We start from the raw sequence: 19,099 nt of genomic DNA on the forward strand, positions 1-19,099 counted from the left end.
GTATAAAACTGAGTTAAAAACAAATAAAAGAGAAAAAGGGGGAGGTGGCTTACTACAATAACGACAAATTGATATATATATGTATGTGTATATATATATATATATATATATATATATATATATATATATATTCATTCATTCAGCTAAGTCTCAGCTAAGTCAGCTTTTATATTAACTGTATAGGATGCAACCATTCACAATATATTTTTTTTTCAGGTTGACTTCAGATTCAAATTAAACATCTGCCATATGTTATACAATCTGATAAAATTACATAAAAAAAAAATAAAAAAAAATCTAATAAATCTTTCACATTTTTATATTTTTCTATCTCATTTTTCGGTACTTATCCGTTAGCCGGGTGCATCCGGCAGGTGGCGCTAACTACTGTTTCCCCTCCAGGCCACCATGGATAGTAAGGAAAGATGTAACTCTGGTGGAGTTTTGTCGTCACCTGCCGGATGCGCCCGGCTAACGGCTAAGTACCCATTTTTCCAACAAACCCGATCCAATTTATGTGAAATAAAAATTCAGAAAATAATTTTTGGTTTCTTATATGATTAATCATTTTTAGCTGAAAAATTGGAAAATCGATTGATTTGCTTGTATACCTGTGGTCTTTTAATGATTGTACAATTAGATTGTATAGTACATTGACTATTTGAGAAGAAATGTCTTATACACTCTCTCTGCTGATATAGTTTTTTATAGAATCTACACTAAATGGATTTAATTTATCATTATTATCAAAGTTTAAAAAGCCAGCTAATCGTTCCCTGTGATTTCTTTTTTTTTTCCAGGTCTAAAGTTTATTTTGAGTGTATGCATTAGACTTCCTTCCTCAACAATTGTATGCAATGACAACTGACACTTTGGCCCCAGGTCTGAACCCTTTAGCAGGAAAACAGAATCAAATTAGATGTTCTGCAGGATATTTCACAGTCAGCCAATAATTGCTCCACAATTGGATTATAGAGGTATCAGAGTCACCATATTCAATATAGCTGTGTCATTTAGCAAGGTGATTAGAGTAATGATCAGAATACAGACATTACTTATGCAGGGCACCTGCTGACAGCCAGCAACAGGAAGGAACAGGCCTGAAGAACGAGAAAGAAATCAGCCTTACATCCATGTACAGCATGACTGCACACAATGCGCATAGCAAGGCAGTTTCTTGGGCAGTGCGGGCAGGGCGACCGCCCTGAGCACAGACCGGCAAGTAGAAGAAGGGGAGCGGAGGCAGAAGGACATAATCGCTTCCACCACCACCTATACCCACAGACACACCATGCATACATGCATATGTTTCTATCTACATTACACAATACACTAATATGGTACGCCTATGTTTATTTACTATATCTTTATACAGTGATTTGGTTCTGATGTACATCTACTTTTGCCTTTGTCCCTAGTCGTATGCTTCTATGTCATATTGCCTGAGGAAGCAGGTTTACACCTGTGAAACGCGTTGCGACCCCCTTGGAGTATGCCAATAAAATTTATTTAGATTTGAACTGACAGTTTATAGTGTCTGCTTACAGGAGGTAAGTCCACCGCTGCCTCCAAAGCACTTTTAAATGTTTTATTACCCGATTTTATCCTGCTGGCGCCTCAGTTCTTTCTACATAATATTAATTATCCACCCTTGGTGGAGGGGGATACCCCTTTTTCCTGTCTACAGAGAGCGACTTCTTATTCCTGAGTGGGGACAGGATAATCTCCTCACCTGCCTATACAGTGGTTGCCTGGAGGTAACCCTGTCTTGTGAGTATATATACTTATTGTACTCTTTACATATATCCATTTTTGCAGTACTTACTACACTATATTGGGCTCTCGGTTTCCCTCTTCTGACGGTGAAGTAAGTATGTAATATTCATGCTACGTCATGTGTTTATTTTAAATAATTTTCCTCGCTTCAGGTTCCCTTTAATGCAAATCGTATGCAGTTTTATATTGTGCCACTCAAACGGACTTCATTTTGTTTTTGATTGGCTTCATTTCAAGTTGCATACGGTTTGCATAACATTTGCTTGCAAACTAGAACTATTTGAATGTAATTGGCCATCTCTATAGAGAGATACTTGAAAGTATAATTAAACATGACGCTTTTTTAACCATTATTATTATTACTATTTTTTATTGTATTTTACTTTGTCAATGTGTCTTTACAAGAGGCTTCCGATATAAAACAAACTCACACAAGCAGCGTTTGGATCTGTGAGAGCACAAAGACAAATATCAGTATAGACATACACCTGACAGTCCATTAAACACACAAAGAAACCTACTTGGTTGCCTTGATTGCTTTCTCAGGCTTCTCAGGGTAGGGGATAATTAAGTCGATGGCAGTTTCAGGCTTCTGGAGGAGAGTCCCAAGCTTAGTCTTTATCTCCTTGGCTCTAGATAAGAAAAGAGAAATCAATTATACCAAACTTTTCATCGGTCTGAATCACATATCTCTATAAATGGTATACTCCATTTATAACAATTTTGGATTTAATTATAATTTCCATTTTCCTTAAAGAACTGCAGTGAAAATAACTTAATGAAAAAAATGCTTAATGTTTACAATAATTATTTATAAATGATTTAGCCCATTGTAAAATCTTTCCTCTCCCTTATTTACATTCTGAAATTTATCACATGGCGACATCTTTACTGCTGGCAGGTGATGTCTGTGGAAGGAGATGCTGCTTTTTTTGGCAGTTGAAAACAGCTGTTATTTCCCACAATGCAACAAGGTTCCCACAGTGTGATGTCAGTACTTACCATGTTTCCCCTAAATTAAAACCTCCCCCAAAATTAAGCCCTAGCTTATATTTCAAGCAGGCCTGAAATATAAGACCTCCCCCAAAACTAAGACCTAGCTAAAGAGAGGCTTCGGGAGGGGTGGACGCTATGTGTATGGGGAGGTGTACAGTCTCTTACCGCACCTCCCATGTGACTGCGTCCCCCTCCGTTCTCATATAATTGCTCCGGTATTTAGCATGTAATTGCAGAGACCTCCACAAAGGGACGTGACCGCACCCCCCCTGCCATAATCAATGTTGACGGGCGGGCTGATGCGTCCCTGGCACACATTGATTGTGACATAGGGGAGCATGGTCACGTCCCTTTGCGGAGGTCTACGCTTACTTGCTAAATACTGGAGCAATTATACGTGAACGGACGGGGACGCAGCCATATAGGAGGTGCGGTAAGAGACTGTACACCTCCCCATACACATAGCGTCCACCCCTCCTGAAGCCACCCCCCCCCCCAAAAAAAGCCCTAGTACTTACTTTGTCCCCTAAAATAATTTAAGACACTGTCATATATTCTGGGAAACACGGTAGGTGCTGACATCACACTGTGGGAGGGGTTTCACCACAATATCAGCCTCACAGAGCCCCCTCATGATCTGTTTGAGAAAAGGTAAAGATTTCTCATGGGAAAAGTCTGGAACCAGCATCAGCTACTGATTGGGATGAAGTTCAATCCTTGGTTACAGTTCCTCTTTAAATATTAGTATAAACACAAATCAGTGCCATTCAAGTATCTTTGTAAATCAATTTTGTTAAAATTTTATTGTATTAATGTGATCTTTTCATTCCAATGTGCAACTAGCCATGGGTTTCCAAAATTGATTTTTTTTTTAAGCATGGGAATGGTACTGTGGTTGGAATACAGACTGCTCACAAATTCTTATCATGTTGTAATTTTTTCCCACATCTGACCTAATCATTTGATTGGCATCAGGTAGTGACATACCCATTTAGCATTTTCAGATTGAAACTCTTAGCAAATAGCTGTATTTTATTTCCTCTCAAAGCCAAAGTGCTGAAGTGATATTTATCAATACCTTTATTTTGGCAATGTATAAACTGAAGGGATTGCTTTGTTTCTAAACCGTGTGCTAGACTGGTTTCTTAACAGGGTCTAAATATATCAATAAACTAAGGAATCATGATAACTTAATTTGGGAATGGCTTTAAGGCTATTTTCACTCTGGGGCATTGTGTTGGATAATATAATCACATTGCTAATGAAATGCAATTATATTGTAATAATACATTGACATTGGCATGTTAGCATTGCAGTGCGACTGATCTGTTGGCATAATGTAATGCATGCAGTGCGGTACCACATAACGTGGGCAGGTACAGTTGCACTGAAGCATATTTTCTATAACATGCAATGCAACTTTTCCTATTCCATCGCCATTCTGTTTTTACAGGGAACACAATGCTCCAGTGTGAAAGTAGCCCAATAATCACCTCTAATTTTCTTGCACTTCAACTTCCAGAGAGACAAGCGCAAATTCAATATCTCCTCCGTTCTCCTCCGTTATCTCACATGGGAAAATAAATAAAATACCTTTTCAGCACTTTGCAATTAAAAAGGTACCAAAACAAGTAGGTGAAAAAATACTATTAAAATGAGTGAGTATTTTCTTGCTTGGTGGTGGCTGAAAAGGCATTTAATTGACAGGGGCCCATATGCAATTAACTTTTTCTCCTAGGTGATATGTTCAAAATTATTAATACAATGCCTTTTACACCACCAGCAAGCAAGAAAACACTCAAAATAATTTTGATAGTACCTGATCACCTACTTTTTTGCGACCTTTACAGTTGCAGAGTGCTGAGTAGTCATTTTAAATAGAAGATAAAAATCTCCTAGGAGAAAACTCCAGTGAAAAAGTGAATTGAATAAGGCCTGAAGTCCATACACTCTTATATTTATCACTTAGTTGCCACATGTACAGCATTCAAAAGATTGTCCACAAATGGGTATTGTTCTCATTACTCACACCATCTGCTCTGTGCCACTCAATTTGTCCCCTGCTTCATCAGCCCCCCTCAGCCCTGCATAGCAACAGAATGCCTGTAGGCTAGTGACGGATCTGTACAGACTCTGAGGCCCAGTACACACCAAAACCGCTTGCAGATCCTCAAAACGCTATAGGTTTTTGGAGCTGATTTCAGAGCGATTCTAGACATGTTTAGAGACGTTTTCTAAACATACCTAGCGTTTTTGGGAGCGTTTTTGTGTAGCAGATTATAAATATTGTTACAGCAAAAGCTGTTATTGAACAGCTTCTGTAACAAAAACACCTGGAAAACCACTCTGATCTAGCATTTTCCAGAGCGGTTAGAGCTTTTCCTATACTTTAAATTGAGGCAGAAATGCTTCTGCAAACTTCAAAAGTGCTGCAGGACCCACGTTTGCGGTTTGCTAAAAACGCAAACCGCAGGTGTGCACCATCCCATTGAAATACATTAGCCAAGAGTTTTCCAAGGCAGAAGCAGTTTGCGGATCGCTTCAAAAACCGCTCGGTGTGCACCAGGCCTTACCAGCACTGTCACCTGAGGGATCGAGTTGTGATCCGCATACATGTGTACAAGATTTTAGTGAACTGCTATAATAAAGGCCTAATATTAGTATCATAGTGTGGGCTAATCATGTGGACAATCCAATTAACCTACCTCAAGCTAGTTTTGCAAGGAAGCCAATTAACCTGCCACTGTGTTTTTGGGATGTACCAAGCAGACACAGGGAGAATATGCAGACTCCATGTAGTGTCTGTTATAATTTAAGTAGGCCTTAGTTACTTGGCCTGAGTTTTATGTAAAAGGCTTGTCCGCAGTGTATGCCTTTAAAATAGATAGAGGTTTGGTGATGCAGGCAGAGGCATCTCAGGGTCTGCGTGTAGCAGAAGATACACGCAGATACTGAGAACATGTTCCTAAAGAAGGCCATCGGACTACTCTGACCTCAACCACAGGAACAGAAAACATTGGCCATGTTTACTAAACATCCACGGTCCTGCATCTGGGTCAAGTGCCTCATTGATTATTAATCGAGTAGGCGGGTATGATGACACCATGAGTGGGTCCACCAATAGACTGATATAGGGGGTGGCGAAGATGATGTCATATTTAACTCTTTCCTAGTCGGTATTAAATCTGGAGCGAGCAATGGAGAAGGCACTTCTGCTTCTTCCTTCTGCACTAGCTCGCAAGGCCGACTTGGACCTCTAAGCATGTTCTTCCTTTATGTAATCTGATATAATGTTTGCTGTACATAGGTAGTTTAGTGGAACGTAGGTTAGCAAGAAGGTACCTGATAGACTTCCGCAGGGAGTCTAATCATGAGCTTATAATGCAACATGAAGATTTGCATAGCTAGGATATGATGACTGTATCTATCTGTCTTTCTGTGACTTGAATAAATAACGGAAACATTGGAGAAGCCTGAGAAAGTCTATTTCCTGTTTGCTGTGTGGAGAGTCAAGTGATCTCACAGTCTGTGAGACGATGGTGTCGAAGCAAGGTGATAAGAACAGTTTATAACAGTGGTGCCTGAAATCCTTCCCTGCCTAGCAAAACAGGCAGACGGGGCCGGGGCCGAAGAAAGTGGTTTCAAGATATTCCACAGCAAAACAAGCGGAATAGACGGACACGGACTGTAAAGCTTATCAAGCTGAGACTGATAAGCTGGTGTGAGTAGTGTGTGGGAGCCGAGCACACACGGGCACGGGCTGCAATTCGGGGGAACCAGCGGCGACACTCGTGGATGTTAAACTTAGACTGACAGTGCACATCAGTCCTAGCCTAAACCGGATCGCAGGTGTCTGGAAGCTCCGAGGCTGGCTGGCAGCTGCCGCTGGAGATTGATCCGCTGAGCCAGTGTGGGTACACAGAGCTGACGCTCAGTAGTTCCAGAGATCCACTCAGTGTCGTGGAAAGTTGCCAAAAGCTGGTCGAATTCGCAGGCTTACAAAGTCTTCTGCTCAGGCAAGTATGTTTTACGTTGTTGTGTTGCATTATCTTTATTGTATGAGAGGAGGATAATGTGTTAATGTGTATATTCTGTGTTAATTGCAGCATGGTGGCTGCGGGCTGTTGTATATTTACGTAGTGGTTATCTCTGCATTTGTCGCAGGCATGTTTTTGCTGGAAAGAAGTCGATTGGGTTTTTTTTTTCTCTTCTCTTCTCTCCCTGTCTCTACAGAGGCTGGGAAAAAGGGGGGGGGTCCCCCGCAGCAGGAGATAAGCCAGCGGTGCTTCTGTTAGTACTGGATGTGAGGGAGAGGTGATAGAGAGGAGTGGAGTGAGAGGTGCAAGCTTATCTATTTCCAGTCAGAGCTGCTAACATGCTTGTAAATATCTGCATCTGTTATGTTGTTCAGCCAGCTCGTCTGTTGTTCTGTTGTTCTGATGTTTTGTGAGGAGGGAGAGGGTTCCACGTTCCTGGGTGATGGTAGGATGTAAAATATTTAGCATTGCAGCTGTGACGCGGTTTGTCTCAAGTTTGGCAAGCGTCCCAGAGAGTATAGGTAGCGGAAGGCTGACTCTCGGTAAAATGTATAGATGCTGTGTAACTATGAATAACAAATGTTTGTTCTGTCTGAGGTTTGTGTTCTTTCCTAAGGTTATAGGAACGAGAGGCTGCTATGGGAGCAGCCATCTTGGCTGGCAGTCCAGGACTCAAAATGGCGGAAGTGGAGAGAGCCCGCCCCCGTGAGTCATGGCCCCCACACGTCATGGCAGGGGGGGAGGAGGGGCTGGGGGATCCACGTCACGTCAGGCTGTGCTCGCGGCTCCGGGCAGAGCAGCTGAAAGGAAGGGGGGTAGAAATACAGAGACATTCTCCTGTGTGTCTCGGTTCTCAAAGTATTTCCCCAGAGCTTTTCCCTGGGTCCATGGAAAGGAATGCCAGAATAGGAAGTGTTTCCCAGCTAGGTGCGGGGACACACGTAGCAGTGCAGATCAGGAAAGGGTCTGTACTGGGTTGCTTATGGGATTATTCCTGTAAGTGGGGCACCTTAATGGGTGGTGCAGCATGAGTTCCCAATAGAGTATAGGGGGGGACAGTGCATCAGGGGGGTGCCGGAGTTGGAAAAAAGGGAGTTGACCAATTCGGGTTTCCGTCGCCGCTTCTGCAGAGCGGTAACGTTTTTTTCCGGTTTTGTCGTGAACAGGGCCAGAGCTGGACTGAGAGGTCTATGCTGGGCTGGAGCTGTTTTTGTGTGCGTTTTTTTTCGTCCACTGATTGGTCAAATATGTTTTTTCCAGTTCCTATCAATTGTAGCACAAAGAACAAGGACTGACAACAGTTCATGGGGCAATTATACAGATGATAAAATTGCCGTTTACAGAGTGACAGTGTATCAGTACGGTGTTTGCCATGTGACTACCTACCAAGTGGGCATTCAGGGATCTGCATACAGGCATGTGACGCTGGTATGCTTAGCCCTGCACCCTGTGTAGTTTAAGTGCAAAGTGCTCCTTCCTACAGGGAGGCAGCCGTTTTTTTTTGTGAAGTCTGGGGGTAGTGGCACGGCAAACATGGATCAGAGGGTACAACACACAGAACTTCTAGCAGAGCTGGTATCGCGATGAAGTTCTAGATAAGTAAATGCGATAATGAGTAAGAGCATTGCAGGCTCACCTGCAAAGCAGCATCAGGTGTGGCATCCGTAATCTGTGCATGCGACGGCCGCGCATGGACAGATAAGGGGGGATGTGGAGTGAGCTGCAATGGGGTGAGAGCTTCCAAAGGTGAAGCGAGCTTCCAAAGGTGAAGTCCGCGGGAGCATATTTAAAACAGGTGTACTGAGGTAGGGGGGTGAAGTTTAACTCCAATCTACCAATAAGAGTAAACAGAGTTCATGAGAACCATAAAGCAACGAGATCAATTACGATATATATTGATCAATCTAAAGTGTAAAGAGTACAAGCCGCAGGGCGAATCCCAAATCATTAATAAGAATTGATTTGTTTGTATTTCGATTTCAGGTGTTTGGCAATATGGATTTGAGACAGATGCAGTGCTGGCAGCAAAGATGGAGATGTCAGTCGGATAAGCGAAAGGTTCCAGATGCCGATCTAAGCTTGGAGGAACACGAGATTCCTGAAATCGGAAAGAGACTAAAACACGAGATTCCTGAAATTGGAAAGAGACTAAAACACGAGATTCCTGAAATCGGAAAGAGACTAAAACACGAGATTTCAGAGATCGGAAAGAGACTAACAAAACTGTCGGAGCAAAGCATAATGCAAAGTGCTAATGTTTTTCTTTCCCAGGGTGGTGCTTTTATAATGAAGAGTACCATGCTGATAGTGATCCTAGGTTGCCATTCCGTCCTAGGAGAACGAAGAGAGGACATTCTCATGTATAATAAGGGGTTAATGAGAATGCAAGGCCCAAGCATGTTAATGTTGGGTGACAAAGGTACTGATCCTTTCACACCTCCCTCCGCTTGGCACAGATGGACCATGCAGGGACGGAGGAAAAGAGCACTTGTGCCAGGAGAAAGCAAATTTCATGGCACAAGGTGGGTGAAAGGTCTGAAGGGTCAAGTGTGCGGGCAGTGGGAATTTAATGGCAGTGTAAATCTGCTATTGAATGCCACACTCCCAGAATCGATGCACCGATCCAAAGGTTTGTTAAAAGGTACATTGCAGTACAATGGGTACATGCAAAAGGTGGAGTGTGTGATTCAGGGGTACCTTGTCTTGGTTATGCAGAGTGAGATGGTTCCAGATTGGAGAGGAACGAGCAGGGGGCGTCAATTCTCTTACCAGAGAGACGCAAGGGACAACATCACACTCTGGAGCTACCAACAGAGAGTGCCTCTGAAACAACTTTACACACGTAAAGGCTGGAAAGCCGAGGGTGGGTGGTTCTCGAAACAAGAAGTAAAAATCGAGCTCAAGCCACATTTCCAGGTGACAAAGAGGGTGGGGAGAGCGGTCCCGGGGGAGGGAAAGCCCACACAGGGAACCCCATTCACACCACACGGGTCACAACAGGGGACGATATTACACAGTCCACATGCAGCAGCTTATCCTCATGATAGTTGGGTAAGTGAAGAGGTACTCTTAATCAAAAGATTGCAGAGAGTACAGTCTTCCCGACCTCAGGTACATATTGTGCCTCAGGACGTAAGGGGGGAAGAGGTCCAATCAGGACAGCTGGGGACATATTTTGTCAGCGAGAGATTGGACAAGGGGAGGTATATTAATTTTTCTGGAGAAGGATCTTTTGCATGGCAGCTTCGAGATGTTTGGGTGAACAAATGGAAACGGTGCAACATTCCTTTAGGCACCGCTACTTCCTTAGTCCCCACCTCAACCCGTGTCTTACACCAGGACCTGAGAGGTCAACCTTTTTTGGTGCTAGACAGGGAGGTGAAACAAGTAGAGTTGTCCTCATGCGGGCAATTCTTGCAGAAGTATCTGCGTTGGCCGGGGCAAGCCAAATTTAGTGAAGAAGCCTGCAGGCTCAATAACGCAGAATGCGAGGCTACCATTCAAAAGATCCACCCTGAAGCCAAACCAATAGTTCCGGTGCCTGAAGGAAAGGTTTGGTTTTTTAACATAAGGTCTAGTGATACATTCAAGGTATATTCTCATAATTGTTCCGATAAGGGGGAGTTTCCAAGGGGAACATATTGTGTGAGTGGAGATCCCATATGGATCCTGTCATCCAGGTTTGATGACGTTGTTTCTCAGATTGTTAAGAGAACTCTAAAGGTCAAAGTTTCACGGGTAGTTCCCGTCCTGAAAGAGAACCCGACATGGGACAAAGGGGAACAGGGTTTGATCCAAGACGACCACATTTTGTTACAAAGGTTAAACAAACAGTACACTAAGTTAGAGGTAAGATTTCACCATGATACAGGTGATCTTAACGAGGTAGAACACAAAAATGAGCAGGTGAGTTCCAGTCTGCCCTGGAGGACAAAGGTTCCGGTGATGTTCCAGGGACACTCGGACGGGGCATCTGCAGTTCCAAAGTTCTTTCTACACCCACTGGTCGTCTGGATGGGGATGACAACTTTAGGCATCATTGTCCAGGTGAGGTTGCGGGTTAAAATTACGTAAAATAAATTAACCTGGTCCAGAGATTGGTGCCTCATAAACAATCTACTGAACCAATAGTTTAAATTAAGGGATCAACAGGGTTACGGGTATAGGTTTAGTAGTACCTAGGAGCTGATTGTATAAAGGCGCTCTTTTAGAAGGCACCTGGCACTGCTCCGTTTTGTAACAAACAAACGAGTTTCACTTTTCTGTGGTCATGCAAGTTTGTGAGTGGTACGCAAGTGACGCAAATGCTGAGCATGTGGTATTGAGGGACTTAGAAGTAGGGCCTCCCCAGAGAGCCTGGTTACAGGAAGACCAAGAGGTCTTGCTCTCTCTCTTCCAGGGGTAACCGCCTAGAGCAGAGAAGTTGTGTGAGCACGAACATCGAAAAGTGAAACATACAAGAAAGAAACCAGGTACTGGGAGGTTCAGACGCTGGGATCTGCGGGTCAAGCCGTTTTAGGGGGGATTGTTATAATTTAAGTAGGCCTCAGTTACTTGGCCTGAGTTTTATGTAAAAGGCTTGTCCGCAGTGTATGCCTTTAAAATAGATAGAGGTTTGGTGATGCAGGCAGAGGCATCTCAGGGTCTGCGTGTAGCAGAAGATACACGCAGATACTGAGAACATGTTCCTAAAGAAGGCCATCGGACTACTCTGACCTCAACCACAGGAACAGAAAACATTGGCCATGTTTACTAAACATCCACGGTCCTGCATCTGGGTCAAGTGCCTCATTGATTATTAATCGAGTAGGCGGGTATGATGACACCATGAGTGGGTCCACCAATAGACTGATATAGGGGGTGGCGAAGATGATGTCATATTTAACTCTTTCCTAGTCGGTATTAAATCTGGAGCGAGCAATGGAGAAGGCACTTCTGCTTCTTCCTTCTGCACTAGCTCGCAAGGCCGACTTGGACCTCTAAGCATGTTCTTCCTTTATGTAATCTGATATAATGTTTGCTGTACATAGGTAGTTTAGTGGAACGTAGGTTAGCAAGAAGGTACCTGATAGACTTCCGCAGGGAGTCTAATCATGAGCTTATAATGCAACATGAAGATTTGCATAGCTAGGATATGATGACTGTATCTATCTGTCTTTCTGTGACTTGAATAAATAACGGAAACATTGGAGAAGCCTGAGAAAGTCTATTTCCTGTTTGCTGTGTGGAGAGTCAAGTGATCTCACAGTCTGTGAGACGATGGTGTCGAAGCAAGGTGATAAGAACAGTTTATAACAGTGTCCTGGCTAAGATTTGAACCAAAAACTCTAGCACTGGGGCAATCCACTACCCCACAGTATTGCCAGTAGGAAAACATCAATGCAAGTATATTGCTCATACAATATACACACCAACATTCCATCACTATAAAAATGTACACAACAGCATGACTTTTCCAACAATGCATTTTGTAAACTTTTAATTGACTGAATACAACATGCACATCCAATGTGGTGTATCTAATGAAGATAGAGGACCAATGGAAAGCACAGAACTTGTGCCCCGGGACCAGGATCTGACTCCTGTCTTTTAGATAACTTAACCCCCATATCAGCTTAAAATCAGTCAAACTAAATCTTGCAATTACGGTAACAAATCATGATATCAAACAAAAAATATAATGGCACCCTCTTTGTGATCAAAAATTGGCAGAAGATGTGATTAAAATCAAGAGTTTCAATCCCCCCCCCCCAAGCAATACACCCCTTAGTTACAGAACCGCTTAGTGACAGAACCACCATTTGTACTCAGACCCCTGCTTCCTCTGCCTGTCTCCTGTGCCCTTCCTCCCCGATCAACACATCCAACAATCAGACAGTGAGGATGTTCATTGCATTCAATTAGTATTTAACTTCATTCAATCGTTACACAATAAGAGATTATATGTCCCAGCAGGGTCGGACTGGGACACTGGGGGCCCACCAAAGAAATTTCAACCTGGGGCCCACACATCCCATGATTGCCGTGAAAAAAGGGCGTGGCCAGGCACCGGAAGGTGGGCGTGGTCATGATGTATTATGGACAGGGCCAAATGTACATGATCTTAGCAGCATAGTAATTCAGAGACACTGCTGTCCAGCAAAACTTTGCATAGAGTCCCCTCCTTCAATATAAAGTAATGTCCTACTTTGCAGAGGTTACGACCGCAGAGGTTGCAGAGGTTGCAACCGCATCGGTGCCCTTGGGCCAAAGGGGCCCTGAAGGGCCCTCCCTCAACTACAGTATTACTTCTCTATTGGTCCTATTCTCATAATAATCACTTGTATAGATACTTTGAACATTAGTACTCATTAACAAGCTATTCCCCATCCCCTTCTTGCATCTCTGACACTGTAGTTGCCATTGGAAGGTTTTGGTGCGTCGTATCAATTGATCAATTGTTATATATAGAGTGCTTGGGGGGCCCCATTGTAAAATTTGCATCGAGGCCTACAGTTCCTTAGCTACACCACTGCTCTCAGCATGAGTGATTACAGCACTGAGAAGAGAATTTTTGTGCTGCAGGCAGCAATTGGATCTCTCTCAGACAAGGAGGGGGGGGCCCACCAGAGACCTAGAGGGGGGGCCGACCGACCTTTGCTTTACTTTATATTACAGTAACAGCAAGCACAACGTTTCAGTCATCAAGACCTTCATCAAATGCTCATGATGAAGGTCTTGATAATCAAAATGGAGTGCTTCCTGTTACTGTGATATAAAGTAAAGCAAAGTTTGCAACTCATCCAGGTGGAGTCATCGTTCTTTCTTCCAATTATGTTTTTTGCGTCTTCACATTTTGTCTACATCCAACTCATACTGTGGCTGCCTTGGCAAAGCAGGTACTGGTGCTCTATACTATGCAGTCAACATATATGCATGGCTAGGAGGGCCCAGGGTAAACTTTTCACTGGGCCCCATGACTTAGTAGCTACTCCACTAGTTGGTATATAGTGGGCATCTGAAATAGTATGGCCGGTATGATGTTCAGAGCACATACCATACTTTCTACACCATAGAAATGCCTGTAGTTTTTCAGAGTATTGTATACTTCCTATGCACTTTATAAGTGGAACTAATAAAAATAAAATACCATACAATGAGCATAAAACATATAATAATACCATAAATTAAATAACATGTTTAAAGGCCAGTGCACACAAAAAATCGCTAGCGTAATCGCAAACGTCTTTAGAAGCGTTTTTCCTAAGCTATTCCAGGCATGAGCCTAGTGATTTTCTAGTTATGCCTAAGGATTTTTGAAGCATTGTGGTATAGCAATTTTTTACTTTTTGTACACTTTAAAAGTGAACAGCTTTTGCAAAAAAAAAAGATTGGAAAATCACTCTGTTGTAGAGTTCTTTAGAGCGATTTTCCTCTTTTCCTACACTGAACATTGAAGCTGAGTTGCTTAAAAAATGCTGCAGGACACACGTTTGGGAAAAAAATCACATCGCTTTGGTGTGATCCATCCCATACAACTACTTTAGCCAAGCACTTTTTCAAAGTGATAGTGTTTCAAAAAGCGCTCAGAAGCGTTCTTGGTGTGCACCAGCCCAAGCAATCAGTTCCATCGCTGGGAGAATACATTTTACTATGCTGTATTTACGGTAATAATCAATAGTCTCTAGCTGGGGTGGAGTCTGTCAACATACAGACATGTCTCACAATGTAGCACTGCCTGATGCCAATCTCTGAGCCCACTATAGACTTTCCCACAAATAGCAGAGCTCAAAAAGGAATGTTGCACTACACTCATATGTATCATTCATGTACAGTTGTGTTCAAAATTATTCAACCTCCAATGCTGTAAAGGGTTTTATGTAATTTAGTGTACATTTGTAATTGTGTTCAGAATGAAATCTTACAAGGACTTTTTAAAGAACCAAATGCAACTAAAATGACATCAATTGTTTTTGTAATACAGTATTAAATGATTTTTTTGTGATTTCTTCATTGACACAATTATTCAACCCCTTAAAGACTACCACTCTTAACAACAAAGGTTCATTTAAGTGTTTTCGATCAGGTATTGAAAACACCTGTGGATGTTAACGAGCAGCAATCAAGCATAATAAGCACCAATTAGGCAGATTTAAAATGACTGTGATCCTCAGCTCCTTCTAGACATTTACTGGTGTGTTTACAAACATGGTGAAGTCAAGAGAATGGTCCAGGAAGACAATAGAAGAGGTGATTTCTGTTCACAGAAAGGGCAATGGCTATAAGAAGATTGCAAAGATGTTAAACATAGCAAGAGACACCATAAGAAGCATCATTCGCAAATTCAAGGCAAAGGGCACTGTTGAAACGCTACCTGTTCGTGGCAGAAAGAAGATGCTGACTTTGACTGCTGTGCGCTACCTGAAGCGCAAAGTGGAGAAAAGTCCCCGTGTGACTGCTCAGGAACTGAAAAAAGATTTGTCAGATGCGGGTACTGAAGTTTCAGCTCAGACAATAAGGTGCACACTGCGTAATGATGGCCTCCATGCCAGAACTCCCAGCCGCACCAGCTTGCTGTCTTCAAAGAATAAGAAGAGTTGACTGCAGTATACCAAAAGTCATGTGGACAAACCACAAAAGTTTTGAGATAGTGTTCTGTGGACTGATGAAACAAAATTAGAACTGTTTGGGCCCATGGATCAACACTATGTTTGGAGGAGGAAGAACAAAGCCTATGAATAAAAAAGAACACCTTGCCTACTGTGAAGCATGGCGGCGGGGGGGGGGGGGGTTATATCATGCTTTGGGTTTTGCTTCTGCAGGTACAGGGAAGCTTCGGCGTGTGCAGGGTACCATGAATTATCTTCAGTACCAGGAGATTTTGGATGACGCACAGCACTGATAAATCTCTGGGCAGAGTACACTGCAGGAGTCCGCTATTGTTCCTAGCCACATGGCTAATTAATATTCACTGCACAGTAGTGTTATTCATTACGAGGTTTTCTGTGAGTGGAATCATCAGGAAGCAGGGAGGATATGACATCACAATTGGCTTCATAGGAGACAGACAAACATGGAACCTGCCATGAGCTGTCAGGAGCATCATTCTCTGCAAATACTATATAAAAATTCTGTGAAGTACAAACGTGGACAGGGAAATGCATATGTAATGTAAGTACAGCCAATATTTAGCTACTGATATATGTGTTTATTTTCTCTGAGACCTTATACCTAACAGCTCCTCTTTAAAGGCTGGAACATTTTGGAGTGGCTATCGCAGTCACCAGACTTAAATCCGATCGAGAACCTCTGGTGGTACTTAAAGAAAGCAGTTGCAGCGCGCAAGCCTAAGAATGTGACTGAACTGGAGGCTTTTGCCCATGAAGAATGGGCTAAGATACCCGTAGATCGCTGCAAGACACTTGTGTCAAGCTATGCTTCACGTTTAAAAGCTGTTATATACCTGGAAAAGGATATTGTACTAAGTACTAAGAATGAATGTCACTTGGGGGTTGAATAAAACTGATAATGATGTGAGCACAGAAAAGACATTTGTGGTTATATTATTATAGATGTTATGTTATATTTGTCTGACTTACAAGTGCCTCTTTGATTTCATTGTAAACAAGATGACTGAAATGATCAAAATCAATGCCAAACTGGCCAAAACACTCAATTTCAGTGGGGGTTGAATAATTTTGAACACAACTGTATAAGACCTAACTTGATTCATAGTGCAAAGCCAGGTGACTCTAGCAGCATCAAAGAGAAACCGTGACTAAGAATTTATTCCTTTTCTCAAACAGATCATCAGGGGGCTTTGTATGGCTGATATTGTGGTGAAACCCCTCCCACAGTGTGATGTCAGGACCATGGTCCTGACATCACGCTGTGGGAGCCTTGTTGCATTGTGGGAAATAACAACTGTTGCAAAAAAAAAAAAGCAAGCAGCATCTCCTTCCACTGACATCACCTGCCAGCAGTAAAAATTTCACCATGTGATAAATGTCAGAATGTAAATCAGAGAGAGAAAATATTTTACAAACACTGACTAAATCATTTATTCATAAATATTGTAAAAATGAAGTACTTTGTTTTATTATAATTTTTTACTGGAGTTCCTCTTTAAATGATATGATGCTCAGACTGCAAATCTCTGTACTTGCGCTCAACCTCCTTCTCTTGTTTAACCACTTCTATACCATGAAATTTTGTGCTGATCTGTGCTGCGTGGGCTCTCCAGCCCACAGCACAGATCAGATAGCAGCCAGGCCGATCAGACTTCCCCCCTTTTTTCCCCACTAGGGGGATGTCCTGCTGGGGGGGGGGTCTGATCGCCGCCGGCTGCTCGCGCTTGCGGGGGGGGGGGGCTCTTCAAAGTCCCCCTCCGCAGCGCTTCCTGGCCTCCTTCCCCTTCCCTCCCTCTCCCTCCCCCTGTGAGCGGCGCAGGACGGATTTCCGTCCTGCGCCTGATGGGATAGGCTTTAGCCTATCAGATGCCGGTGATCCCCGGCCAATCAGAGGCCGGGGATCACCGATCTCCTCTACGTATACATGTAAACACCGGGGAAGGTAGACACCCTCCGTGAACTGACATGGAACGGCCGCTCATACGAGCGTCCGTTTCCATGGAATACACTTCAGGATTCAGGGGCGTATATATACGCACCGAGAATCCGGAAGTGGTTAAAAAATAGTGTCCCAGGGGGGCGGAGCTAGCCATGGCGGCGTAAGGACCTATCTGGACGGAGCTCCTCACTCTAACAGCTTAAACTACCTGTCCGACGGCACTTACGGAGGCAGAAACCACCTAAAGTATGCCCGGAGACCCCAAGAAAAAGAATACCACCAACAAAACACCTAAAAAAGAAAAACTGACCCAGCAATCCGTGTCAAAGTTTCTAACGCGCCCTGCCACTCCGGAGCCCAAGATGGCCGACACTCCCGCCACGAGAGGAGCCAAAGCAAAGGAAGACGTCAATGAGGCTACTACCCGCTCCTTAAATGAAATACGGGACTATCTCCACAGCCTCCCCACGAAAAACGACCTCACAGAGCTGGCAGAAAAAATCACGGCGAGCACAAGAGCTGAGCTCCAATCGTTAGCAACGACGGTGACTGACAACAGCGCCCGTATCACAGCAGCAGAGGTCAATATTCAAGCCTTACAAGAAGATCTAGCAGCACTTAAGGAGTCTCAGACACGCCAAACAACCTTGAACACCATGATGAGAACCGGCATAGAGGACTTACAAAATCGGAGCCGCCGGAACAACATCCGACTTCGGGGCCTGCCGGAATCCGTAGAGGCGGACCAGCTAACGTCCACGGTGACGGCCATCTTCAACGGCCTCTTGGGTAACCCAGAAGATACAGCCATTCAAATGGACCGTATACACCGAGCCCTACGTGCAAAACCAACTGCAGACGATCCACCCCGAGATGTGGTCTGTAGGATCCACCACTTTCCACTTAAAGAAAACATCATGAAGGCGGCAAGACAGCGGATAGAAATTCTCTATGAGGGCAACCAACTGAGCCTGTTTCAAGATTTGGCGCCCTGTACGCTAGCCCAAAGAAGAGCGCTGCAACCGCTGCTGAAGGAGCTACAGGAGAGGGGAGCGGTATACAAGTGGGGGTTCCCCTTCCAGCTACAAATCACCCTGGAGGGGAAATCTTTCATTTTGCGTACCCCGGCAGATCTACCGGAGTTGTTCCGCTCACTGGGGGTGCCGGAGACCGAAGTACCAGAATGGAAGCCGGAGCAGCTTTTCCTTGGCCTTCCGCAACGCACACGGAGGCAACGGCAGGCACGGAACAAGTCTAGAGGAGACGACTAACGGAGCTACTTAGATGCAGATAAGTGGAGTAATTTTGTAATCGCTAAGCTAGTGGGATCCTAGTTAGGTGGGGCGGGGGGACCTGGGTAATGGGAAGAGGGGTTTGCGGCCTATCTAGGTATACTCTGGGCGAGAAATATCGGATGGCGAATTACTTAAGCCACGAACAAACAGATATATATGTCAGCAAGAAAGAGCAGCTGGCCACTTACGGTCTGGACTTGTACAGTTTAAAGACAACTGAGGCCTATTTGCAAAGCGCACGAGCTTACAATACACGCTCAGGCCTATGTTCTCCTAGTGGTTAAGCTGACCCTTATTAATATGGGACAATTGCACTCCGTTACAACTGATATGATGTCATAATATTATGTGAAAATGTGAGGCAAAGATCTTCTTGCTATCTGAATGCCTTTGAGCTAGCTTAACTTTTGTATATGCTTATGTACCTTGAAGTAATAGGATTTATGC

At 43.6% G+C, this 19,099-nt stretch overlaps 1 protein-coding gene across 1 annotated transcript in view; it reads right to left on the reverse strand.

Annotated features, from left to right (window-relative positions):
• RGS5 (regulator of G protein signaling 5) overlaps positions 1-19,099 on the reverse strand; it is a 233,328-nt gene that overhangs the window by 106,471 nt on the left and 107,758 nt on the right. Inside the window, exon 2 of the mRNA XM_068239953.1 lies at positions 2,298-2,408. Within this exon, the coding sequence (XP_068096054.1) occupies positions 2,298-2,408 (111 nt within the window). The remainder of the gene's footprint in view (positions 1-2,297; positions 2,409-19,099) is intronic.

Source organism: Hyperolius riggenbachi, chromosome 6, assembly GCF_040937935.1.
Source record: "Hyperolius riggenbachi isolate aHypRig1 chromosome 6, aHypRig1.pri, whole genome shotgun sequence".
NCBI classification, from domain to species: Eukaryota; Metazoa; Chordata; class Amphibia; order Anura; family Hyperoliidae; genus Hyperolius; species Hyperolius riggenbachi.